Genomic DNA, 27,064 nt, shown 5'->3' on the forward strand with positions numbered 1-27,064 from the left:
TATTCATTACACGCTGATGGGGGTACTGGAGTTGGGCTGATGGGTGTACTGGAGGATTGGAGGTGGGCTGATGGGGATACAGGAGGACTAGTTGGGCTGTTGGGTGTACTGGAGGACTAGAGTTGGGCTGTTGGGTGTACTGTAGGACTGGAGTAGGGGGCCAGTTTTGGACCTGGTCCTTGAATCCGGGAACTGGACTATAACGGTAGGAATTACTTGAGAGCTAATCAAATGCTAATCTGCCATATAGCAGCAGCCCTCTTGTGTCTATTCAAGTGTTTTTTATTTGAAATATTATAGGTGTTCTTAAATGGTTTATATTAATTGAATTCATGGTCAAATGAAATGACTATCTCCATCCTGGGTTACACACTGGTCAGTTCCTTGGCCATTCCCGCCCAGTTGGGCTTTTAGTAAACATGGATCATCAAAGTTTAAATGTACTTATGGAGTGCACATCATCATCAGGAAATTAAAAGTGAATTAATGGAATGATTAGGATGAAGATTACTGAATCCTCCTCTGGGTGAGTTGTTAATATCTGACACTAATTACACAAGACTAACACAAAAGGTGTATTTTATTATCACATGTTTATAACTTGGAAGGTATACATTTCAGTTTAATAAAAACTGTCGTTAGTATTTACACATATAACATTTATGTAAAATGGCTTTGTTCATACCATAAAATACAATTCATACATTTATGCCTAACAAATTTTAAAAAAACTGTTAGTTGAAAGTTCCACAAATACCATAATTGATATAAAAATAATTCATATTTTATATTTCTTGTAACAGTGATGTAAGTGTAATGTTCTATCAGTGTTACATCACCGTCCCAAAGAGAAATCTAAAGTTCTTTACTCTTTTTAGAACACTTGTGTGTCTTTAGATGTCCTGACTGACTGAAGCTCTTCCCACACTGAGAGCAGTGAAACGGCTTCTCTCCTGTGTGAATGTGCTGGTGTATCTTTAAGCATCCTGACTGACTGAAGCTCTTCCCACACTGAGAGCAGTGAAACGGCTTCTCTCCTGTGTGAATGCGCTGGTGTATCTTTAAGCATCCTGACAGACTGAAGCTCTTCCCACACTGAGAGCAGTGGAACGGCTTCTCTCCTGTGTGAATGCGCTGGTGTATCTTTAAGCATCCTGACCGACTGAAGCTCTTCCCACACTGAGAGCAGTGAAACGGCTTCTCTCCTGTGTGAATGCGCTGGTGTATCTTTAAGCATCCTGACCGACTGAAGCTCTTCCCACACTGAGAGCAGTGAAACGGCTTCTCTCCTGTGTGAATGCGCTGGTGTATCTTTAAGCATCCTGACCGACTGAAGCTCTTCCCACACTGAGAGCAGTGAAACGGCTTCTCTCCTGTGTGAATGCGCTGGTGTATCTTTAGATGTCCTGACTGACTGAAGCTCCTCCCACACTGAGAGCAGCGAAACAGCTTCTCTCCTGTGTGAATGCGCTGGTGTATCTTTAGATGTCCTGACTGACTGAAGCTCCTCCCACACTGAGAGCAGCGAAACAGCTTCTCTCCTGTGTGAATGCGCTGGTGTAGCTTTAGATTTCCTGACTGACTGAAGCTCTTCCCACACTGAGAACAACGGTGTGGTCGTGGCTTGTCCGTCTCTCTCTGTTTCCTGGTGGGAGCTGGGTTGAATGAACCTGTGGTGGTTCCATGGTGTTCTGAGCTGCTGGAGGACATGAGATTCTCCGATCTGATCTCTCCACTTCTCAACAGTCTGACATACTCATCATGGTGACATCTCTTTATGTGCTTGATGAGGAAGATCTGAGAGGTGAAGGAGAACGGACAGCCAGAACACGAGAAGATCTGGAAAGACTCAACGTTCACATCTGTGAGAGATGGAGGGGAGAGAGAAATAGTAATTAAATCAAGTTCACAACGTGCATAATCATTATTTTTCTAACACACCTGACATGAACAGAGAACTCAGGACCAGTATGATAATACACAACACAAAATATATTTAACATCAATGATGAGTTTCAATTGAGAAATAAGTAATAATTATGTAATATGAAGTAAATAAAATGAATGTAAGAGGAGTGAACTGAGGAGGATGTAGCAAGGGCAGTGCTCGTGTTGTTCCAGAGGAAGAGAGAGAGGGATGAAGAGAGGAGGTTAAGGGGAGAGAGTAAAGTACCTTTAGCACAGCTCTTTTTGTCCCAGAGGTAGTCGAAGACAATGCCCAGGTCTCTGGCGTACTCCCCTCCGTACCAAACCAACAGCTCCTCTCCAACAGCTATGGGCTTACAGCAGCGGTACAGAATCCCTCCTCTGTACTGGAAGGCCACCAGATTCTGTTCTTCTTCACTACGAGCACAGTTCACATACCTGAGAGAGAAGTAGAGGGTTAATAATGTTCAAGAAATACATTAACCTCTTGGCGTTACCCTAGGATAGGGGGCTCCACAGCGCATTTTGAAAATAATTTGTGCCCATTTTAAACGGCCTACTACTCAAACTCAGAAGCTAGGATATGCATACAATTAATACTTGTGGATAGAAAACACCCTAAAGTTTCTAAAACTGTTTGAATGGTGTCTGTGAGTATAACAGAACTCATATGGCAGTCAAAACCCCAAGACCGATCGAAACAGGAAGTGGAATTCTGAATTGTGGACTCAACTTCACATCTTTGCCTATTAATCACACCGTGAGCTATGGTTCATTGAGCACTTCCTATTGCTTCCACTAGATGTCCCCAGTCTTTACAAAGTGGTTTGAGCCTTCTACTGTGGAAACTGACAGAATGACACGCTGTTGAAATTGGTCACATGAGGAGGGCCATCACCATTATGACGCCGGCGGCCCTGTCTACCCCCTCCTTTGGAAACGTTTTGAAACATAATACAATCGTCCCCCTCAAATCTTATTGGCTCTCTTGTTGAAACAGGCCCTTGGATATTTATGTTATACAACGGTTGACATGTTTGAACGAACCTAAATGGGGGAAAAATGTTTGTTTTGTTTTTTTCTCTCGAAATGGCTGTCCCGCGGCCGACGAAGGTTTTGGATCAGCCTTCAGACGCGCTAACAACAACAAGCTAATGGAACATAAAGGATGGACTTTTTCGAACGAAAATACATTTGTTGTGGACCTGGGATACCGGGAAGTGCTTTCTGATGAAGACAACCAAAGGTAAGGGATTATTGACAATAGTATACAAGATTAGATGTGATATGCGATTGTTCCAAGAAGGCGCAGAGCTGTATTTACTTGGTAATTTTCTGAGTATCGCATCCCCTTTTATCGCAAAGTGTGATTACCCAGTAAAGTTATTTTTAAATCTGGTATTACAGGTGCTTTCAAGAGATATTCATCTATAAATCTTAGAATGACAATATTACATTTTTAAAATGTTTTTGAATAGTAATTGAGTAAATTGTAGCGCTGTTTCCCGGGATGCATTTGAGGGAAAATAGTTAGTCAACGTCACGCGCCGATGTAAAATGCTGTTTTTATATATAAATATGAACTTTATCGAACAAAAGAATGCATGCATTGTGTAACATGATGTCCTAGGTGTGTCATCTGATGAAGTTTGTAAAAGGTTAGTGCTGCATTTAGCTGTTTTTTGGTTATTTGTGATGCATGTGGTTGGTCGGAAAATGGCTATGTGGCTACTTTTACGATGTACTCCTCTAACATAATCTAATGTTTTGCTTTTGCTGTAAAGCCTTTTTGAAATTGGACAATGTGGTTCAATTCAAGAGAGGTGTATCTATAAAACGATATAATTTTTAAAAAAATGTGAAGAAAAAAAAGTATTACATTTTGTTATGCTAATGGCGATATGATTTTTCGCTGGATGTCCGAGGCCGCACAGGGGTTAAGATTATCAGCTATCAAATAGAGTATGAGACAGGTAGGTAGGTACAGAAAAAGAAGGAGGAAGAGGACTGAGACTTCCTCCGTACTTAGAGAGAAAGAGGAGGAAGAGGACTGTGAGACTTCCTCTGCGCTTCAGTGTTGCTCACCTCATCCAATTGGAGTGAGTGTCTCTCCCAGCATCAATGTAGTCGTCCCAGTGTCTGCTCTTGTAGATCTGAGGAAAACAACAATTCATATTTACAGTTTTGATCAGGTTGGAAAAAATGTAAGCACAGACCAATGACACACACACTCCTCTCACCACCCAGGAGTATCCACTCTCCATGGCCTGGTCCTTGTCTGTGATCTCTCCTTCATAAGGGCCATAGTGGGCTCCTGCAGGCACAGTGTTTCCTTGGTTGAACACACCCAGTCCTGCTTCAGGGATGCTGGATGTCCTGACCTCCAGGCCGGATGGCAGGGTGAGTCTGGCCCTATCAGGGGCTCCTAAGGGGACAGGGATATCAGGGACGAAGAAGGCAGGACCATGAAGCTCACACTCCTCCATGAAAAAAGACTTGCAGTCCTCACAGTCTGAGAGAGAGAAAGATAAACAGAACATGTTAAACATCAGTTTTCATGATGATGAAGACGCATTCAAAATGTAAAACACCAGAGTGGTTGAGAGAGAAAGATAACATGACTCACAGAGGTAGTGGTCATCTTTGGGGTCCTCCTCCTCTGTGTAAGTGATTCTTGGTCTGTCTCTCAGGTTTCTACCGCGCTTGTATGTGTTCAGTGCTTTCTGCCTTTCCAGCCACTCTCTCTTAGACAGACCTGGTGCAGACAATGCACACACACGCTTAAGTCAATGTGCCCCATCTTTTCTCTCAGACCAAATACAATCTTAATATCAAACTCTTAACAGTCTATTCATGTCTGTCCCTGTTACCTGAGGTTGATGGTTTGGGGTGCAACAAGGGAGTCCCTCTCTGAGTGAGAGCTGGGGTGTCTGCCCCTCCTCCCTGAGTGGAACGCCCTGTCTCCCCTCCACTGGTGCTGGAGGTTGCTTCACTCTGACCCTCCTGGAAAGAGGAGAGGAGGGTTCAAACTGACCACTGGGTCTGTGTGTCATCACTTGGCCTTTGTTTTGTAGCATCATTAATGAAAAGATTGTGTGTTGTGTTGTGTGTATGACAGTAACACACACCTTGTCTCCTAGCCCCTCCTGTTCTCCACTGTGTGTGTCTGCTGTGCTGCCGTCTCTGAGGAAGACCACTTCTTCAGTCAGCTCCTCCAGGAATGGCTGGGGTGGTTCTGTCCCCATATTACTGGGTCCTGCCTCCTCACCACTGAGGGGCTGAGCGTTATGACAAATATCACAATGATGACTAGACAGAACTGTTAACCCTCTTCATCTACAGTGTGGCAATTTCCTACAGAACCTGATACACAGTGTAAGTATTCACACCCCTTGTCTTTTTCCACATTTGAATTTAAAATGTAGTTTTGGTCTCTGGCCCACACACACACACACACACACAATACCCCATAACGTTAAGGTTTTTGAACATGTTCACAAATTAATAAAAAATGAAAAGCTGAAATGTCTTAAGTCAATAAGTATTCAACCCCTTTGTTACGGGAAGCTTAAATAAGTTCAGGAGTAAAAATGTGCTTAACCTCTTTGGTATAGGGGGCAGTATTGAGAATTTTGGAAAAAATATGTTCCCATTTTTAACTGCCTCCTACACCAACTCAGAAGCTAGAATATGCATATTATTGTTCAGGTTTGGATAGAAAACACTCTGAATTTTCTAAAACTGTTTGAATGGTGTCTGTGAGTATAACAGAACTCCTATGGCAGGCAAAAACCTGACAAGGCTTCAAGCAGGAAGTACCCTGTCTGACAAGGAGTCGTGCGTCTTACCTCTTTTTATTGAAAAGTAAGGATCTTAGCTGTAACGTGACAATTCCCAGGGCTCCAATAGGCTCTCAGAGCCCGCGAAATAACTGAAGGTTTACGAGGGAACCTCAGGTTGAAATATATTATCGCCTTTTGTAAGTGGATGCTCGGAGGACCTTTCAATGATGCGCGTGCATGAGTCGCTTCTGAGGAGAAATTTTATTCGGCTGTTTAGGCTCAATGCATACTCCCGGTCGGAATATTAACACTTCTCTATGACATAAATGGCATAAAAATTGGTTTTAAACAGCGGTTGACATGCTTCGAAGTACGGTAATGGAATATTTAGACATTTTTGACACGCCAATGCGCCATGCGCGACACCGCGAAGAAGCATTCTAGAACTCACGAACAAAACGTCGCTGTTTGGATATAACGATGGATTATTTGGGACCAAACCAACATTTGTTATTGAAGTAGAAGTCCTGGCAGTGTATTCTGATGAAGAACAAGCAAGGTAAGAACATCTTTCTTATAGGAAATGTGATTTTGGTGGATGCTGACCTGGGTGGGTATCTAAATAGCTAGCCCTGTAATGCCGGGCTATGTACTTAGATTATTGCAAAATGTGCTTCATCCGAAAAGCTATTTTAAAATCGGACATATCGAGTGCATAGAGGGGTAATGTATCTATAATTCTTAAAATAATTGTTATGCTTTTTGTGAACGTTTATCGTGAGTAATTTAGCAAACTGTTAGTAAATTCACCGGAAGTTTGCGGTGGTTATGCTTTTTCTGAACGTCACATGCTAATGTAAAAAGCTGGTTTTTGATATAAATATGAACTTGATTGAACAGACATGCATGTATTGTATAACACAATGTCCTAGGTGTGTCATCTGATGAAGATTATAAAAGGTTAGTGCTGCATTTAGCTGTGGTTTGGGTTTATGTGACATGATATGCTAGCTTGAAAAATGGGTGTCAGATTTTTTCTGGCTGGGCACTCTGCTGACATAATCTAATGTTTTGCTTTTGTTGTAAAGCCTTTTTGAAATCGGACAGTGGGGTTAGATTAACGAGATTCTTGTCTTTAAATAGCTGTGAAATAGTCATATGTTTGAGAAATTGAAGTTATAGCATTTCTAACGATTCAAAAATCGCGCCACTGGATTTCAGTGGCTGTTACGTAGGTGGGACGAGTTCGTCCCACATGTACTAGAGAGGTTAACAAGTCACAGAAGTTGCATGGTGGTACAATAAGTGTTTAACATGATTTTTGAATTACTCTTTACCCCACACATACAGACAATTGTAAGGTCCCTCAGTCGAGCAGTGAATTACAAATACAGCTTCAACCACAAACACCAGCGAGGTTTTCCAGTGCCTCGCAAAGAAGCGCACCTATTGGTACATGGGTAAAAAAAAATAAGACATTGAATATCCCTTTGCGCATGGTGAAGTTATTAATTACACTTTGGATGGTGTAGCTATACACCCAGTCACTACAAAGACAGGCATCCTTCCTAACTCAGTTGCCAGAGGGGATGGAAACATTTCACAGCTTAGAAATGTTCCATACGCACAAAAAGCTGATTTCTCTCAAATGTTGTGCACAAATTTGTTTACACCCGTTTGTGAGCATTTTACCCTTTGTCAAGATAATCCATCCACCTCACAGGTGTGGCATATCAAGAAGTGAGTTAAACAGCATAATCATTACACAGGTGCACCTTGTGCTGGGGACAACATAAAGGCCACTCTAAATGCGCCGTCGTGTCACAACACAATGCCACAGATGTGTCAAGTTTTGAGAGAGCATGCAATTGGCATGCTGACTGTAGGAATGTCCATCAGCACTGTTGCCAGAGAATTTGATGTTCATTTGAAGAGTATTTCTGTTTGTAATAAAGCCCTTTTGTGGTGAAAAACTAATTCTTATTGGGTGGGCCTGGCTGCCAAGTGGGTGGACCTATGCCCTCCCAGGCCCACACTATGCTGCGCCCCTGACCAGCCATGTAAAATCCATAGATTAAGGACAAATTTATACATTTTAATTGACTGATTTCCTTATATGAACTGTAATTCTGCAAAATGTTTGAAACTGTTGCATGTTTATATTTTTGTTCAATATAGTTACTCCACAATACTAAGCCTCTACAGAATAAAAAAAAAAGATTCCAAAACATCCAACATGGCATTAAAGTAAGAGTAATATGGCAAATAAATGTACTTCATGTCCTGAATACAAAGCGTTATGTCTGTTATTCAAACTCAATCAGCATGACAGAGTGATCTCCAGCCTTGTCCTCGCCAACACTCACACCTGTGTTAACTTTTTTAGGATAGGGGGCAGCATTTGGAATTTTGGATGAAAAGCGTGCCCAAAGTACACTGCCTGCTACTCAGGCCCAGAAGCTAGGATATGCATATAAGTGGTAGATTTGGATAGAAAACTCTAAAGTTTCTAAAACTGTTCAAATAATGTCTGTGAGAATAACAGAACTTATTTGGCAGGCGAAACCCCGAGGACAAACCATCCAGGAATTTTTTTGTTATTGAGGTGACAGTATTTTCAATGGGTTTTCTATGTGGATCTAGATTTCTAAGGCCCTTGCTTGCAGTTCCTATCGCTTCCACTGGATGTCAACAGTCTTTAGAAATTGGTCGATGTTTTTCTTTTGAGTAATGAAGAAGTATGGCTGTTCAGAACGAGGGTCGAGTCTAGTGTACTGTTGTGGTTGGGGCGCGTGACCTGAAAGCTTGCTCCACTTTGTTTTCGTCCGGTATTGAACAGTTTATCCCATCTTAAATTTTAATGATTATTTACGTTAAAAAAATACCTAAAGTTGTATTAGGAAAGTTGTTTTAAATGTTTGGATCAAGATTACAGGTAACTTATTAGATATTTTGTAGTCATGTTGCGCAAGTTGGAACCGGTGTTTTTCTGAATCAAACGCGCCAAATAAATTGACATTTTGGAGATATAACGACGGAATTTATCAAACAAAAGGACCATTTATGATGTCTATGGGACATATTGGAGTGTCAGAAGAAGATCTTCAAAAGTAAGGCATGAATAATATCGTTATTTCTGAGTTTTGTGTCACGCCTGGCGGGTTGAATTATGATTGTCATGTGTTTGTTTGATGGGGTGCTGTCCTCAAATAGCATGGTTTGCTTTCGCCGTAAAGCCTTTTTGAAATCTGACACGGTGGCTAGATTAACAAGAAGTTAAGCTTTAATTTGGTGTATTACACTTGTGAATGTATGAAAGTTAAAAATGTCTAATATTTATTTTTTTATTTCGCGCTCTGCCATTTTACCGGATGTTGTCGAAACGTTCTGCTTGCGGAACCCCTAGCCGTAAAAGGTTAACGAGAGAGTCACTGACATGATGTCAGCTGGTCCTTTTGTGGCAGGGCTGAAATGCAGTGGAAATGTTTTTTGGGGGGATTCAGTTCATTTGCACGGCATAGAGGGACTTGGCAATTAATTGCAAATCATCTGATCACGCTTCATAACATTCTGGAGTATATGCAAATTGCCATCATACAAACTGAGGCAGCAGACTTTGTGAAAATTTATATTTGTCATTCTCAAAACTTTTGGCCACGACTGTAGAGCACCCGTCCAGCACTCTAACATCCACGGGAACGGAGAGGGGTTGAGTGGGGATGCCCAGCTCGGATGCCAGGGTAACATCCATTAGACTCGTATTGGCCACCCGAGTCGATGAGTATCTGGAGAGACTTGGACTGGTCGCCCCACAACAGGGTGGCATGGAGAGGGGGGCGAGTAGGGGGAGAAGCAACATTATCTTTAAGACCCACCAGAGTACTCAATCCTACCCATGAGCTAGGTCTCTTGAAGGGACTGGTAGACACAATGACCGGCAGTACCGCAACACAGACAACTCTGGGTGTTAAGTGTGCGTACGCATTCGGCTGGAGACAGCCTAGCCCGGCCGAGCTGCTGCGGCTCGGGAAAGGGCAAATTGGCAGTCTTCGGAGGCTCTTGGAGGAACTCGGGTAAGCTCTGATCCTCTCGGGGACTCCCGGAGTTCATCAGATGCAAGGTGGGATCCTTGAGTGAGCAATTGGCACTGCAATCGAATACCTCCAGACTGAGGCAGATGGCGGATTGTTGCTCCCACACCACCGTGGCCCAGGGGAGTGCCCTCCCGCACATCAGCGTAATAATGTACGCTATCTTCGAGCGGACTGAGGGGAACAAAGGCGGCTGCAGCTCGAAAACGAGGGAGCACTGGGAGAGAAAGGCCCAGCAGGTTCTGGAATCTCCATCGTAGCGCTCCAGGGGAGGTAAGCGGGATTCCCGGGAAACCGGGGTGATGGCGCTGTTACCAGCCGGGTTACTGAGGGGCTGGGAGGTTACTGTCGTGGTAGGCAACCCACGGAATTGCTCCCGCAAAGCGTCCAATGCTAGGTCGTGACGGTCGGCCACGTCCTGGAACCCTTCCATCAGACCACAAAGCAACTCCTCGTGTCTACCAATGAGGGCCCCTTGGGAGGAGATGGCGTTGCAGAGCTGGTCTGCTGGGTCAGTCATGGCCAGTTTGTACTATCAGGTTTCAGGTAAGACCGAAGTGCAGGCTGTGTTGAAGTAACAATGTTTATTGCAACAGGGGCAGGCAAACAACAGGTCAAGGCAGGGGTCAATAATCCAGAGTAGTGGGGCCAAGGTACAGGACGGCAGACAGGCCCAGGGTCAGGACAGGCAGGGGTCAAAACCAGGAGGACGAGAAAAAGAGAGACTGGGGAAATGCAGGAGCGGAGACAAAACGCTGGTTGACTTGGACAAACAAGATGAACTGGCACACAGACATAAAACACCGGTATAAATACCCAGGGGATAAGTGGGGAAGAAGGGCGACACCTGGAGGGGGGTGGAAACAAGCACAAGGACAGGTGAAACAGATCAGGGCGTTACAAAATCTAAACTGGATTTGCTTACCAAAACATTGAATGTTCCAGTGGCCTAGTTAGTTGACTTAAAAAAAAAAAAAAAGGCTTGAAAAATCTATGTCAAGACTTGGAAATGGCTGTCTAGCAATGATCAACAATCAAATTGACAGAATTTAAGAATGGGCAAATATAGTACAATCCAGGTATGCAAAGCTCTTTGACACTTACCCAGAAAGACTCACAGCTGTGAATACTTATGAAAATGGTATATTTCGGTTTTCCTTTTCAATACATTTGCTAACATTTCTAAAAACACGTTTTCACTTCATCATTAAGGGATATTGTGTGTAGATGGGTAAGAAAAATATATATTTAATCAATTTTGAATTAACCTGTCTGGGCCAGGGGGCAGTATTGAGAATTTTGGAAAAATATGTTCCCATTTTTAACTGCCTCCTACACCAACTCAGAAGCTAGAATATGCATATTATTGTTCAGGTTTGGATAGAAAACACTCTGAATTTTCTAAAACTGTTTGAATGGTGTCTGTGAGTATAACAGAACTCCTATGGCAGGCAAAAACCTGACAAGGTTTCAAGCAGGAAGTACCCTGTCTGACAAGGAGTCGTGCGTCTTGCATCTTTTTATTGAAAAGTAAGGATCTTAGCTGTAACGTGACAATTCCCAGGGCTCCAATAGGCTCTCAGAGCCCGCGAAAAACATGAAGGTTTACGAGGGAGCCTCAGGTTGAAACAGATTATCGCCTTTTGTAAGTGGATGCTCAGAGGACCTTTGAATGATGCGCGTGCATGAGTCGCTTCTGAGGAGAAATTTTATTCGGCTGTTTAGGCTCAATGCATACTCCCGGTCGGAATATTATCACTTCTCTACGACATAAATGGCATAAAAATTGGTTTTAAACAGCGGTTGACATGCTTCGAAGTACGGTAATGGAATATTTAGACATTTTTGACACGCCAATGCGCCATGCGCGAGACCGTGAAGAAGCATTCTAGAACTCACGAACAAAACGTCGCTGTTTGGATATAACGATGGATTATTTGGGACCAAACCTACATTTGTTATTGAAGTAGAAGTCCTGGCAGTGTATTCTGATGAAGAACAAGCAAGGTAAGAACATTTTTCTTATAGGAAATGTGATTTTGGTGGATGCTGACCTGGGTGGGTATCTAAATAGCTAGCCCTGTAATGCCGGGCTATGTACTTAGATTATTGCAAAATGTGCTTCATCCGAAAAGCTATTTTAAAATCGGACATATCGAGTGCATAGAGGAGTAATGTATCTATAATTCTTAAAATAATTGTTATGCTTTTTGTGAACGTTTATCGTGAGTAATTTAGCAAACTGTTAGTAAATTCAACGTAAGTTTGCCGGGGGTTATGCGTTTTCTGAACGTCACATGCTAATGCAAAAAGCTGTTTTTTGATATAAATATGAACTTGATTGAACAGACATGCATGTATTGTATAACACAATGTCCTAGGTGTGTCAACTGATGAAGATCATCAAAGGTTAGTGCTGCATTTAGCTGTGGTTTGGGTTTGTGTGACATTATATGCTAGCTTGAAAAATGGCTGTCTGATTTTTTCTGGCTGGGCACTCTGCTGACATAATCTAATGTTTTGCTTTCGTTGTAAAGCCTTTTTGAAATCGGACAGTGGGGTTAGATTAACGAGATTCTTGTCTTTAAATAGCTGTAAAATAGTCATATGTTTGAGAAATTGAAGTAATAGTATTTCTAACGATTCAAAAATCGCGCCACTGGAATTTCAGTAGCTGTTACGTAGGTGGGACGAAATCGTCCCACATACCCCAGAGAGGTTAAGGCTATAACACAACAAAATGTGGAAAAAGTGAAGGGGAATGAATACTTTCTGAAGGCATCATAATTTAATTCATTGGTTCACACTTCATAGCACCTTGAGAGCACAAGTATCTGCTAGTGTAGTGCTGAAGAGAAACAAAAACTCACCAGATATAATAGTATGCACCTGTGCAGGTATTTTAAAAAACAGTTACCTGTGCAGGTACTTTTTACAAAACACTTACCTGGACTGTAGGTGTAGCAGGATTGTCAGGCTGAGGTACTCCCCGAGACACTGCTGGTCTCCTGGTTGGGGGTCGGAAGCTCCGTGGTGCTGTGGGGACAGATCAGAGAACTAATATAAGCCTTACCTGGCAACTAACAGACCTCTTCTATTAGGGACGTCTAACGTTCAGCTTGCAGCAGATCCTTTGGACGCTCTAGTCTAAAGCGCCAGGTTAAATTGTGTTCAGGAATAAACATGTTTTATCTCTAAAATGGTTAAACTAGTGAGAAATGTGATTTACTGAACAAATCTGTGAGTTTGCTTCATTACTATCATCCTAACATCAGATATTGAACCATTTTGCCATATCTAATTAATGTGTGTTACACTACTTTTTATGAAGAGGTTACTACTTTACACCCCACATTTTAACATCAAACTGGGGGGAAATACACGTCCTTTTTACCTCAGATTGGTAATGTTAGTATAAATGTTTACAGTCCACACAATGACAAAAGATCAAATACATAACAGATTAATATCTTTGGTTTTATACTGTTGATTTTGTTAATACACGCTGGGGTCGTTACCATTTTCTTTCTCAAATGGCACTGATAATTCGTGGAATTCTTTTAAAATGTTGCTGGCCACACAGTCTAGATAGAAGCTTTCTACAGGTTCTCAGCTAACCAATATATATATACAGTGGGGAGAACAAGTATTTGATAACCTGCAAAATCGGCAGTGTTTCCTACTTACAAAGCATGTAGAGGTCTGTTATTTTTATCATATGTAGACTTCAACTGTGAGAGACGGAATCTACAACAAAAATCCAGAAAATCACATTGTATGATTTTTAAGTAATTAATTTGCATTTTATTGCATGACATAAGTATTTGATCACCTACCAACCAGTAAGAATTCCGGCTCTCACAGACCTGTTAGTTTTTCTTTAAGAAGCCCTCCTATTCTCCACTCATTACCTGTATTAACTGCACCCGTTACCTGTATAAAAGACACCTGTCCACACACTCAGACTCCAACCTCTCCACAATGGCCAAGACCAGAGAGCTGTGTACGAACATCAGGGATAAAATTGTAGACCTGCACAAGGCTGGGATGGGCTACAGGACAATAGGCAAGCAGCTTGGTGAGAAGGCAACAACTGTTGGCGCAATTATTAGAAAATGGAAGAAGTTCAAGATGATGGTCAATCACCTTCAGTCTGGGGCTCCATGCAAGATCTCACCTCGTGGGGCATCAATGATCATGAGGAAGTTGAGGGATCAGCCCAGAACTACACAGCAGGACCTGGTCAATGACCTGAAGAGAGCTGGGACCACAGTCTCAAAGAAAACCATTAGTAACACACTACGCTGTCAAGGATTAAAATCCTGCAGCGCATGCAAGGTCCCCCTGCTCAAGCCAGCGCATGTCCAGGCCCGTCTGAAGTTTCCCTGCTCAAGCCAGCGCATGTCCAGGCCCGTCTGAAGTTTCTCCTCTGGACCATCTGGATGATCCAGAGGAGGAATGGGAGAAGGTCATGTGGTCGGATGAGAAAAAAATAGAGCTTTTTGGTTTAAACTACACTCACCGTGTTTGGAGGAAGAAGAAGGATGAGTACAACCCCAAGAACACCATCCCAACCGTGAAGCATGGAGGTGGAAACATCATTCTTTGGGGATGCTTTTCTGCAAAGGGGACAGGACGACTGCACCGTATTGAGGGGAGGATGGATGGGGCCATGTATCGCGAGATCTTGGCCAACAACCTCCTTCCCTCAGTAAGAGCATTGAAGATGGGTCGTGGCTGGGTCTTCCAGCATGACAACAACCCGAAACACACTGCCAGGGAAACTAAGGAGTGGCTCCGTAAGAAGCATCTCAAGGTCCTGGAGTGGCCTAGCCAGTCTCCAGACCTGAACCCAATAGAAAATCTTTGGCGGGAGCTGGAAGTTCGTATTGCCCAGCGACAGCCCCGAAACCTGAAGGATCTGGAGAAGGTCTGTATGGAGGAGTGGGCCAAAATCCCTGCTGCAGTGTGTGCAAGCCTGGTCAAGAACTACAGGAAACGTATGATCTCTGTAATTGCAAACAAAGGTTTCTGTACCAAATATTAAGTTCTGCTTTTCTGATGTATCAAATACTTATGTCATGCAATAAAATGCAAATTAATTACTTAAAAATCATACAATGTGATTTTCTGGATTTTTGTTTTAGATTCTGTCTCTCACTATTGAAGTGTACCTATGATAAAAATGACAGACCTCTACATGCTTTGTAAGTAGGAAAACCTGCAAAATCGGCAGTGTATCAAATACTTGTTCTCCCCACTGTATATAAAATGTGATTGCTGAACAAATCTGCGAGTTTGCTTCATTACTTTCATCCTAACATACTTCAAATAATATTTTTGCAGGAATCTCCTTGCGAATGATTCTGCCGAAGATTGTATCTTAGCCGGGCTGGGCAACCCGAGCTTTTGATATATATATATATGCACACACATACACGGGGTCATTTAGCAGACACTCTTATCCGGAGCGACTTACAGGAGCAATTAGGGTTGTGCCTTGCTCAAGAGCACAGAGATTTTTCACATAGTTGGCTTGTGGACTTGAACCAGCAACCTTTCAGTTATTGGCCCCACACTCTTATTAACAGCTAGGCTACCTGCAAAGTTTCCATGTGGACTTTGAATAGTGTTAGTTTTAACAATGCTACAACCCAAGAGTTTGCCCCCCTTTCTATTGATTTCAGCATGATATCGATGAAAGTGATTTACAAAAAAAAAGCATTATGTTACACTTACCGTGTTGGCGACCCACTTTAATCAAAATGTAGCTAGCTGTCTTCTACAAATTGTCTAACCAGTGATATACACATTATTCCCAGATGCAATGTTGTTTTTGAGCTGTGTTAGTTTTAGCAGGAAGTGCACGTCACACCCTGATCTGTTTCACCTGTCTTTGTGATTGTCTCCACCCCCTCCAAGTGTCGCCCATCTTCCCCTGTGTATTTATACCTGTGTTCTCTGTTTGTCTGTTGCCAGTTCGTCTTGTTTGTCAAGTCAACCAGCGGGTTTGTGTCAGTGCATGCTTTTCCCCAGTCTTTTTTCCCCCTTGTTCTCCTGGTTTTTGACCCTGTACCTGACCACTCTGCCTGCCCCTGAGCATGCCTGCCGTCCTGTACCTTTGTCCCGGTTGCTGTAATAAACATTGTTACTTCGACACGGTCTGCATCTGGGTCTTACCTTGATACCTGATAGTGCAACCTCATTAGAGGTCGACCGATTAATCAGAATGGCCGATTAATTAGGGCCGATTTCAAGTTTTCATAACAATCGGTAATCGGTATTTTTGGCCACCGATTTGCCGATTTAAAAATTACACCTTTATTTAACTAGGCAAGTCAGATTAAGAACACATTCTTATTTTCAATGACGGCCTAGGAACGGGGGTTAACTGCCTTGTTCAGGGGGGATTCGTTTTTGCAACCTTCTGGTTACTAGTCCAACACTCTAACCACCTGCCTTACATTGCACTCCATGAGGAGCCTGTATGGCAGGCTGACTACCTGTTACGCAAGGGCAGCGAGAAGCCAAGGTAAGTTGCTAGCTAGCATTAAACTTACCTTGTAAAAAACTATCAATCTTAACATAATCACTAGTTAACTACACATGGTTGATGATATTACTAGTTTATCTAACGTGTCCTGTGTTGCATATAATCAATGCGGTGCCTGTTCATTTCTCATCGAATCACAGCCTACTTCGACAAACGGGTGATGATTTAACAAGCACATTTGCGAAAAAAGCACTGTCGTTGCACCAATGTACCTAACCATAAACATCAATGCCTTTCTTTAAAATCAATACACAAGTATATATTTTTAAACCTGCATATTTTGTTACTATTGCCTGCTAACATGAAATTGTGTCACTGCTCTTGCGTTCATTGCCTGGCTCGTTGTGAACTAATTTGCCAGAATTTTACATAATTATGACATACCATTGAAGGTTGTGCAATGTAACAGGAATATTTAGACTTAGGGATGCCACCCGTTAGATAAAATACGGACCGGTTCCATATTTCACTGAAAGAAAAAAAAAAAATTGTTTTCGAGATGATAGTTTCCGGACACACTATTCAACAGCCAGTGAAATAGCAGGGTGCCAAATTCAAAACAACAACAATCTCATAATTAACATTTCTCACACATACAAGTATTATACACCATTTTAAAGATAAGACTCTCGTTAATCCAACCACATTGTCCGATTTCAAAAAGGCTTTACGGCGAAAGCACAACATTAGATTATGTTAGGACATCAACTTCACAAGAAAAACCACACAGCCATTTTCCAAGCAATGAGAGGTATCACAAAAACCAGAAATACAGCTAAAATTAATCACTAACCTTTGACGATCTTCATCAGATGACACTCCCAGGACTCAATGTTACACAATGCATGTATGTTTTGTTCGATAAAGTTCATATTTATATCCAAAAACCCCATTTTACATTGGCACGTGATGTTCAGAAAATGTATTGCCACCAAAACTCTCGATGAATGAGGACATCAATTTACAAAAATACTCATCAAAATATTGATAAACTTTACAACAGTAATTGAAAGAATTATAAATATACTACTCCTTAATGCAACCGCTGTGTCAGATTTCAAAATAGCTTTACGGCGAAAGCACATTTTTCAATATTCTGAGTACAGAGCTCAGCCATCAAAGCAAGCTATACAGTTACCCGCCAAGTTCTGGAGTCAAAACGTCAGAAATAGTATTATAAATCTTCACTTACCTTTGCTGATCTTCGTCGGAATGCACTCCCAGGACTCCCACTTCCACAAGAAATGTTTGTTTTGTTCGATAAACTCCATATTTATGTCCAAATACCTCATTTTTGTTTGCGCGTTCAGACGAGTTATCCAAATGCGCCATGCTCGCGCATTTTGTTGAGACGAAAAGTCCAAAAAGTTATACTACAGTTTGTAGAAACATGTCAAACGATGTATGGCATCGATCTTTAGGATGTTTTTATCATACATCTTTGATAATATTCCAACCGGACAAATCCTTTGTCTTCAGAAAGGAAAAACAAAGCACCTCCCGCTGACGGGCACGCGCATGAATGATCTAATGGCACTCCGGTTGAAATGACTGTCATTCCCTTCCAGGTCACAGTAGAAGCCTGTAACAGCGTTCTAAAGACTGTTGACATCTAGTGGAAGCCTTAGGAACTGCAAAATGACCCCTAAGTCACTGTAGTTTCAATAGGGAATCAATTTAATAAACTACAAGCCTCAGATTTTCAACTTCCTGGTTGGATTTTTCTCAGGGTTTTGCCTGCCATATGAGTTCTGTTATACTCACAGACATCATTCAAACAGTTTTAGAAACTTCAGAGTGTTTTCTATCCAAATCTACTAATAATATGCATATCCTACTGTCTGAGTAGCAGACAGTTTAATTTGGGGACGCCTTCATCCGGACGTCAAAATACTGCCCCCTACCCTAGAGAAGTTAATGACCTAAGGCTCGTAAGCATTCATTCAAACAGCACTTTCGTGCGTTTTGCCAGCAGCTTTCGCAATGCATTGCGCTGTTTATGCCTGTCAACTCCCAAGATTAGGCTGGTGTAACCAATGTGAAATGGCTAGCTAGTTAGCGGGTGCACGCTAATAGCGTTTCAAACGTCACTCGCTCTGAGACTTGGACTGGTTGTTCCCCTTGCTGTCGATGTGTTCCTGGTAAGAGCCCAGGTAGGAGCGAGGAGAGGGACGGAAGCTATACTGTTACACTGGCAATACTAAAGTGCCTATAAGAACATCCAATAGTCAAAGGTATATGAAATACAAATCGCATAGAGAGAAATAGTCCTATAATTCCTATAACTACAACCTAAAACTAGTTACCTGGGAATATTGAAGACTCGTGTTAAAAGGAACCACCAGCTTTCATATGTTCCCATGTTCTGAGCAAGGCACTTAAACGTTAGCTTTCTTACATGGCACATATTGCACTTTTACTTTCTTCTCCAACACTTTGTTTTTGCATTATTTAAACCAAATTGAACATGTTTCATAATTTATTTGAGGCTAAATTGATTTTATTGATGTATTATATTAAGTTAAAATAAGTGTTCATTCAGTATTGTTGTAATTGTCATTATTACAAATAAATCCCAAAAAAATCGGCAGATTAATCGGTATTGAAAAATCATAATCGGTCGACCTCTAAACCTCATCTCCCTGTTATAATCGATGAGTGGACAAAACTGCGATGCGTTTCTCTTTCTGTTTTGGTGACCCTCGTATAAAAATGAAATATTCAAAAATATAGCTGAATTTGTTCTGCAGGTTGTCTTCTAACCAGAGATGTAAAAATATCTCCAGCTCCATGTGGTTTTTGAGTTGTGGTAGTTTCCACAGCGCATATACCCCCCCCCCTCTCATTTATTGCCAATTGTCAAAACAACAGCGGTTTTGTTGCGTGTGCAGTTTATAAACGGCTTGTTTAAAAAATTACAAGTAACAGGATTACTGTTGTTGTAAATGTATTTGTAGATAGTAAAGTTTGTTTTCAATATATCACAAACTGTTTCTGCATTTTGGTTATTGATATGGAAACTTGAAAACTATTTCTCAATATGTCTTGTCAACATTAAGCAGCAACAGCATCATTTTAAGTTTTAGTAATATAAATGGAACTTTCAACATTCATTTCCAATGGTATAGAACTTAATCAGGTAAAAACCACTGAACGACTCCACATACCAGACATCACCAAAATGGGTTTGCCCTAGCAGTAACACAGACCATTTCACTTATTTTAGCATACCTTACACTCCTTTAGCTCTACCTGTCTACTAACCTAGTGGTATCTGTGTAGGTCCTACCCGTCTACTAGCCTAGTGGTATCTGGGTAGGTCCTACCAGTCTACTAGCCTAGTGGTATCTGGGTAGGTCCTACCTGTCTACTAGCCTAGTGGTATCTGGGTAGGTCCTACCTGTCTACTAGCCTAGTGGTACCTGGGTAGGTCCTACCAGTCTACTAGTCTAGTTGTACCTGGGTAGGTCCTACCTGTCTACTAGCCTAGTGGTATCTGGGTAGGTCCTACCAGTCTACTACCCTAGTGGTATCTGGGTAGGTCCTACCAGTCTACTAGCCTAGTGGTATCTGGTTAGGATCTACCTGTCTACTAGCTTAGTGGTATCTGGGTAGGTCCTACCAGTCTACTAACATGATACTTCTAATAACATCCACATTTACTACTACAGCTCTACCTGGTGGGCATCTCTCCAGCCGAGGGGTCCACTCATCCTCCTCGGAGTCACTGGGTGCGAGAAGCGGAGCATTGTTCACCAGTTTAGGTCTGCCTCTCCTCATAAAAGCAGGTACTGGGGAGTTCAGCCCTGAGGGACACATTCGCACACACAGCAAAGATACTGCTCAATACAACACATAGTAGAGACACTGCTCAATACAACACACAGTAGACACTGCTCAATACACGAGGAAGTTCCATAATTTAATGATTATGACAGCCCAAAACGCAACCAAACTATACCGACTATAGAACAATGTCACACTTTTGAGCAGAGCCAGGAGAGACCCAATTTAAGAAACTCAACCCAAATTCACCCTAAAAAGGAAACATCTATATTACAGGTATTTCACAGCTTAGAAATATTACAGTAGTAGAGACACTCTGCTCAATACAACACACAGTAGAGACATGACGCAATACAGGAGTAGGACAGGAGTAAAAAAAAAAGTAAGTGATGAATCTAAAATCAGTCAGAAGAGGGTAACAGACACATCACAGGGGCTATAATGCTGAAGCATCTGTTTAGAACATTTTTCTCACAACCAAATATGGTTGTGATAGGAAGTCGAGTCTAGAGGGAGATTGAATGAGGTGAAAAACTAGGCCCACATTCTGCTCATTTACTCATCGATGAAACACCTGATCTCAATAAATGTTTCTGTTCCCAAAACTTTAATCTGTTACAAAAACAGTGCACTAAGTTTTATAGACCTGATGCTTTGACCAATTTTTTTTTAAAGTACATTGTTTAGGAGTGCAAACTTCCAATTGAGTTTGTACACACCAGAAATTCACAGTCATTCCCTAACAGAAATATGCAAATAAATGCAACAATAAGCCAATAAGACCTCGCTAGCTCTTGCTTGGCTTTGCCCACCTCCTTGCTTGTTCTGTCCACTATGCTCAGGGTTGCCATGTCTGCAATTTCCCTGTAAAACTATGTCGCAGGTGAAAATGTATTGGCCGCGGGTTGCGTTTTTTTGGGCTCCTTCTAAATTGCAACATGGTCGCCATTGTGTTTCTCTTAAAAAAATATATATATTCACTGTGACCTGCAGCTGCTGACGATCAGGCAGTGCGGCAGGCTGTTACTGGTGAGTGGTGGGGAGGGGGAGAGCCGGAGGGGTGTGTGTGTGTTGAGAGCACTGGTTGAGAGTCACAACTTTTTACCAGTTGTAGGCAGACTATTTAGATTGGTCAAATGCATTCTAATGTCGACTTTTCTTATGGAAAACTGTATCAAGAGAAGCAAAGGGTTTCAGGCGGTCACGTCCTGACCATGGTAAGCTGTTATTTTCTATGGTAGAGTAGGTCAGGGCGTGACGGGGGTTTATTCTATGTGTTCTATTTCTATGTTCTTAGGTTCTAGTTTTTGTATTTCTATGTTGGTTTGTTTGGGATGATCTCCAATTAGAGGCAGCTGGTCATCGTTGTCTCTAATTGGAGATCATACTTAAGTAGGGGTTTTTCTTCCTGGGTTTTGTGGGTGATTATTTTTGAGTAGTTTGTTTCTCCTCTGCGTCACGGTTTGTTGTTTTGTCTATTCAGTTATTTGATGTATTGCATAGTTTCACAGAGTAAATAAAATGTGGAACTACACACACGCTGCACCTTGGTCCTCTCCTTTTGACAGCCGTGACACAGGCATTCTCAATTCTTGGGTCTCGAGCACTGCACGAGTGGAAATTTGAAATGGAAATGATGGAACTCCCTCGCGTCCTTCTGTTATGGGAAAAAGTCCACAATGAGATTGACATTAAATGTGGAGAATGATATATTTGCATCTGTTGGCCATCAAGTAGCCTATTACTTTTGATGTCATGTAGGCTACTGTATCCTACCATTTGATAAAATACATATGTTGAAATGACTATCACTGGAATCATACCAAATCAATTTGTGCCACTTGTGTAGCCTACCTGGAGCTGGCAAATGGATAGATAACAAATAGTATATAACTTCAGTTTGTTGTTGTAGCCTTGTGTTATTATGCAATTATGAATGTGTTAGGCTCGGGCGTCGTAGTGAGGAATCAAACGCAGGAAGCAGCGAGCACTGGGTAGTGGCTTTTAATAGTTGCAACAGGCGAGCACACACAAGCCACCCCAAACAGCGAAATAATGCGCACACAAAATAATGTGTCCCAAACACAGGGGAAAAAACATGCGGCGCAAAAAACAAACGCACCAGCGTAAACCCAAGCACAACAGGAAAATAATCCCGCACAATGAACAAGCGGACCAGCTAACACTAATAGCCCCGCTAATCACCCCCACTAAGAACAGGTGCACACAATCACAAACAGGGGGAAAACAAAAAAGGGAAACAGTGGCAGCTAATAGGCCGGTGACGACGACCGCCGAGCGCCACCCGAGCAGGAGGGGGCGCCACCGTCGGTGGGAATCGTGACAGAATGCCCATGTTTAGTTAATTAAATTGGAAGTTATCAATCGTGACCAAGGTTACAGCTCTTTCGCAAATGTATCATTTTCCACATTTAGTGTCAGTTTCATTGTGGACTTTCCCCTGAAATTAGTTGTTATCCTATCAGGGACTATAGGCTACCTGCATCTAGCTCAGAAAACCATGGCAACGTTGAATTGCAACTATAAACACAGATTTTTGTCAGTAGCCATGCCTATTGAAATAACAAGTCAATCTCGCAAATATGCCATTTATAATGGTTTTTAGTCTTAACATCTGGCACATAATAACAGCACAATTGCCAGAAAATAGCCTAACATTTGTTTTTTGAAGTGTTTTCGTGCACAGAGATTTCGAGATCCTATGTCCAACTTCATTACTCAAACTCTCCTGTCGGATTTATCTAGTTGTGCATATGCGGAAATTTGAATTATTTACAATTATAAACTGGGTGGTTCAAGCCCTGAATGCTGATTGGCTGACAGCCGTGGAATATCAGACCACATACCACAGGTATGACAAAACATGTATTTTTACTGGTCTAATTACTTTGGTAAACAGTTTATAATAGCAATAAGGCACCTCAGGGGTTTGTGGTATATGGCCAATATACCACGGCTAAGGGCTGTATCCAGGTACTCTGCGTTGCGTCGCGCTAAGAACAACCCTTAGCCATGGCCTTATTGCTTAATTATAAACTGGATGGTTTGAACCTTAAATGCTAATTTGTGAAAGCGGTGGTATATCAGACCGTGTACCACGGGTATGACAAAACAATTATTTTTACTGTTCTAATTACATTGGTAACCAGTTTATAATAGCATTAATATTGACAGCTGCTGGAGCCAGTTCCAAGGGCACTGGTTGAGAGAATGCCAAGAGTGTGCAAAGCTGTCATCAAGGCAAAGAGTGGCTACTTTGAAAAATCTCAAATCTCAAATATATTTTGATTTGTTTTAACACTTTTTTGGTTACTACATGATCCCGTATGTGTTATTTCATAGTTTTGATGTCTCCACTATTATTCTACAATGTAGAAAATAGTAAAAAATTAAGAAAAACCCTGGAATGAGTAGGTGTATCCAATTTTTGTTGACTAGTACTGTATATGCGATGGGTGTATAGACATTGTGGACAGTATGTTGTTAGAATATATAGTATATCTGGAGACTACATGCCTAGAATATGGCTGGACTCGCAGAAAAATCATGGGGCAGCAACAGCAAAAACTGTCATCTTTCCGCCTGGGCAGAGCCCTCCAGAAGGCGAATAAAATTCCCACCCACTCCACCCTGAATTCCAGCTCCTTCGCTCTGGCCACAGGCACAGACTACATAAGGTAAAAAAAATAGGGCCAAGTACTCTTTTATTCCAAATGCAATTCTGCAGCTTAGTCAAATGTTGGACTAATTACCCTTCATCACTTGCACTTTAAGTATGGAATTGCACTTACCCAGCCTACTTGCTTGTAAACATCCTTTGCAATTTTTTTGTTGTTGTTGTTTTTTTAATATGTGATATGTTTTATGACTGCTGCAAAATGAATTGCCTCTCTGAGGACATTAAAGTTTTCTGAATCTGAATAAGGCACTTTAGGGGTTTGTGGTATATGGCCAATATGCCATGGCTAAGGGATATGTCCTAAGAACAGCACTTACCCATTGTATATTGGCCATATAACACACCTCCTCAGGCCTTATTGCTTAATAATCGTAGCAGTGAAAACAAGTTAAATTGACATCCATTGTTGGAAAATGATCTGGTGAGTTTAATAAGGGCAAATTATATTTTCTCTTGCCACCTATTCTTAACCTCACAATAATTATTATTTTGATGGAAAACATAATTTGTTTCTTAGCCTACGTCGTTACATATTACATTGATATTCCTTCTTAATTCGCTTGATAACATTATGGAAAAAGGGTTTATTGGATACATATGGCATGTCCTCCCTTGCTGCTGCAAAAAAAATCATTTGTAGCCTGCTTTTCAGCCCTTGTGGGTTTTGAGTGTTCATTGGGCAAGAAATTTCAGCTTGACCTGGCAACCCTGACTAGGCTTTATTTGCTCCCACTATAAGCGACACAGATGAACTATTGTGGGTTAAGTTATAATATCTTAGCTAAAATGTAATTTTGTCACTGTTCAGCTATATCTGGGACACTTACCTATAGTAAGCATAGCCAGGTGGTTCCTCTTCAAGTTTCTGTACCGAACTTTCTCACATTTCACAAGATGGGTCCATTCAATCTTTGAGAAATAGGTCTTCAAATCATGGAAATCATCCTAGTGGGAGTGTGCAGGTGTAACTATAATGTTGGCTCAGTTACAAATGACACAAGCAGAAACCACCTGAACATATCAGATACAGTAGCTACGTAGCTAAATTTTACCTCTCTATTTTAAAGTGGTCCCATCTAGAGGTTGACATGCGAGTGAAAATTAATTCCTGTCCTGTCTTGCCCTGTAATTTGTTTTCCTGTGCTGTCCTGATCCTGCAACAGTTCTATATCCCTGGAATATTACTGTCCCTTCCCGATAAAGATCATTCCCACCCCATGTTCATTTTTGAACGCAGAAATGTGTATTGAGAATAATTTCAGTAATGCAATATGCGACTGTGATATGTGGTTGTCTTACCTATTTTAGCTAAATGCACTGATTGTAGGCCTATGACGTATCCTATAAATTACGTAAATGTAGATAGACTAAGGCTGGAGGATGAGGACAGAAACCCCAGCAGGATGGTCTGCTAAGCACAGGCATACAACTGTAGCCTGCAGATGAGCAGTGCACACATATTAACATTTACAACACATTGACATTTACAACATGAAAATAAAAAATAAATAACCCGAGCAGCAGTACTGCATAAGTCAATCTATTTTTATTTCACTCTTCACCTCAGATGGCTCGGTTTGGTTAAATACTAGAACAATTGAGCTTGACAGTAAAATTGTTAGGAAGTAGAGCAGCTAACATTACAGTATGCCGCTTCAGGCTGCTTGTTCCTCTCCGCTCTCTGCTTGATAGCCTATTTGATTAAACCTCAGCATTTTTTACAAGCCATGTACTTGGTTCCTTTGTTGTCAAAGACAACTGAACTCCATCAAATTTAGCTAAAACATATTTTTGGGGGTTTAATATTAATGTTAGTGATGGGTCCTTGGCTGCAACTGAAGTAGGTTGGCAATTTATAACTGGAGCGAACGGGGAGAGGGGAAATAACCATTTATTTTGTTATCGAATTCTATTAAGTAAACTATATTAGGCATAGCCTACACTATTGTTTTTCTTTTATGAAATACTCCACACATTACATATTTCCGCCCAAAAAACAAAGTTTATAACTATTAAAGTTATTGTACTGCCCTTTCCTGAGGACTGTTTGATCCTGTCCGAAACGTGACTAGAATTTGAATCTCATTCCTGACAGAAACCCGCAGGATCCGGCGAAAGAGCCGTGGGAGTCCTGTTCCCTTGTCAACCTTTAGTCCCATCATCAGTACCTTTGTCTATGCTACTTAGCTACCGTTAGCTGATAAACTAGCTAGGCATTTTTCAACTTACCTCTTCCGAAGAACTCATTTTAGCTGTCTTCCCTCGAAGTTCTTTGCCTTTTAGAACTTGTAGCTATAACTTCGAATTATAGGGAAGTTAGTTAATATCATTATCAACTGTTCATTTGCCAACAGGTAGCTAATTTCACTATTTTGGTTAACTAGCTAACGTTAGCGTTAGTATTTTAGCTAGCTAACTCCCACTAGCTAGGTGCATACATAGTAGCTAACACAGTAGCTAGCTAGCTACGTTACAGTACGTTACTGTACTTTAATTTAGCAGTAAAACTTGTTGATTACCAGAGCTAACAAGTTATTCTCAATATAGCTAATAACATATCAATGTTTTACTAGTTATAGCCTGGTATGCTAGCTAGCTAGCTAAATTACCTGCCTTTTGAAGCCGTTGTTTGGAAAAACTACCCAATGTAATCCGATCGTCCAAAACTCAGTCACTCTGAACTGAGGTAAATTTCGCGAGACAATTTATGGCGCCAAACAAAGCCCACTGATCCGCGAGACAATTTATGGCGCCAAACAAAGCCCACTGATCCGCGAGACCTATTTCTGGCGCCAGACATACAACGGCGGGAAAGAGGATGGAAAATAACTGACTGAACTCTCTCTGCCCAGTTGCCACTTGCCAGTGTTGCTGTTGTTGCAGTCTGTTCATGGTGCTGACAAGTCCAGCCAGTCTGTCTCTTCATGTGAGGTTGGGCTGGTTAAATTTAACCTACTGGTTAAATTCGTGTCTTTTCGCACGAATTAAGTAGGACATAAATTTGCATATTTTCTCACGATTTAAATCACGCAAGTAAAATTCACAAAAAATAACTAAATCTGCTGGAATAGAATATGTACATATATGCACGAATTGAATGTGAGGTTGGGCTGCTGATAGAGCTCAATGGTTGACTGTTTCTTTCTATGTATAATTATACGTTTAGTCTAAACTGCCAACTCTCAAGCATATGCTGTGAGTCATACGCATTTGACCCTCTTCTCAC

The 27,064-nt window shown here is 41.5% G+C and overlaps 1 protein-coding gene across 4 annotated transcripts; it reads right to left on the reverse strand.

The window, feature by feature from the left end:
* Positions 1 to 556: 556 nt before the first annotated feature.
* Positions 557 to 27,064, reverse strand: LOC115167863 (histone-lysine N-methyltransferase PRDM9). Of its 4 annotated transcripts, none has more exons than XM_029722575.1 (12): positions 26,452 to 27,064; positions 26,068 to 26,136; positions 24,666 to 24,783; positions 20,030 to 20,158; positions 12,747 to 12,835; positions 5,055 to 5,204; positions 4,797 to 4,929; positions 4,553 to 4,681; positions 4,167 to 4,438; positions 4,012 to 4,079; positions 2,174 to 2,364; positions 557 to 1,862 (listed from the first exon to the last, which is right to left on the reverse strand). In XM_029722575.1, exons 2-12 carry the CDS (start codon positions 26,083 to 26,085, stop codon positions 856 to 858), a joined length of 2,304 nt encoding a protein of 767 aa, XP_029578435.1. In that variant the 5' UTR covers positions 26,086 to 26,136; positions 26,452 to 27,064; the 3' UTR covers positions 557 to 855. The 4 variants fall into 4 exon arrangements, with proteins under 4 accessions (XP_029578435.1, XP_029578426.1, XP_029578443.1 ...); XM_029722566.1 differs by having other exon boundaries at positions 26,448 to 27,064; XM_029722583.1 differs by lacking the exon at positions 26,452 to 27,064 and having other exon boundaries at positions 26,068 to 26,290.

The sequence above is a fragment of the Salmo trutta genome, chromosome 3 (genome assembly GCF_901001165.1).
Source record: "Salmo trutta chromosome 3, fSalTru1.1, whole genome shotgun sequence".
Classification (NCBI taxonomy): Eukaryota; Metazoa; Chordata; class Actinopteri; order Salmoniformes; family Salmonidae; genus Salmo; species Salmo trutta.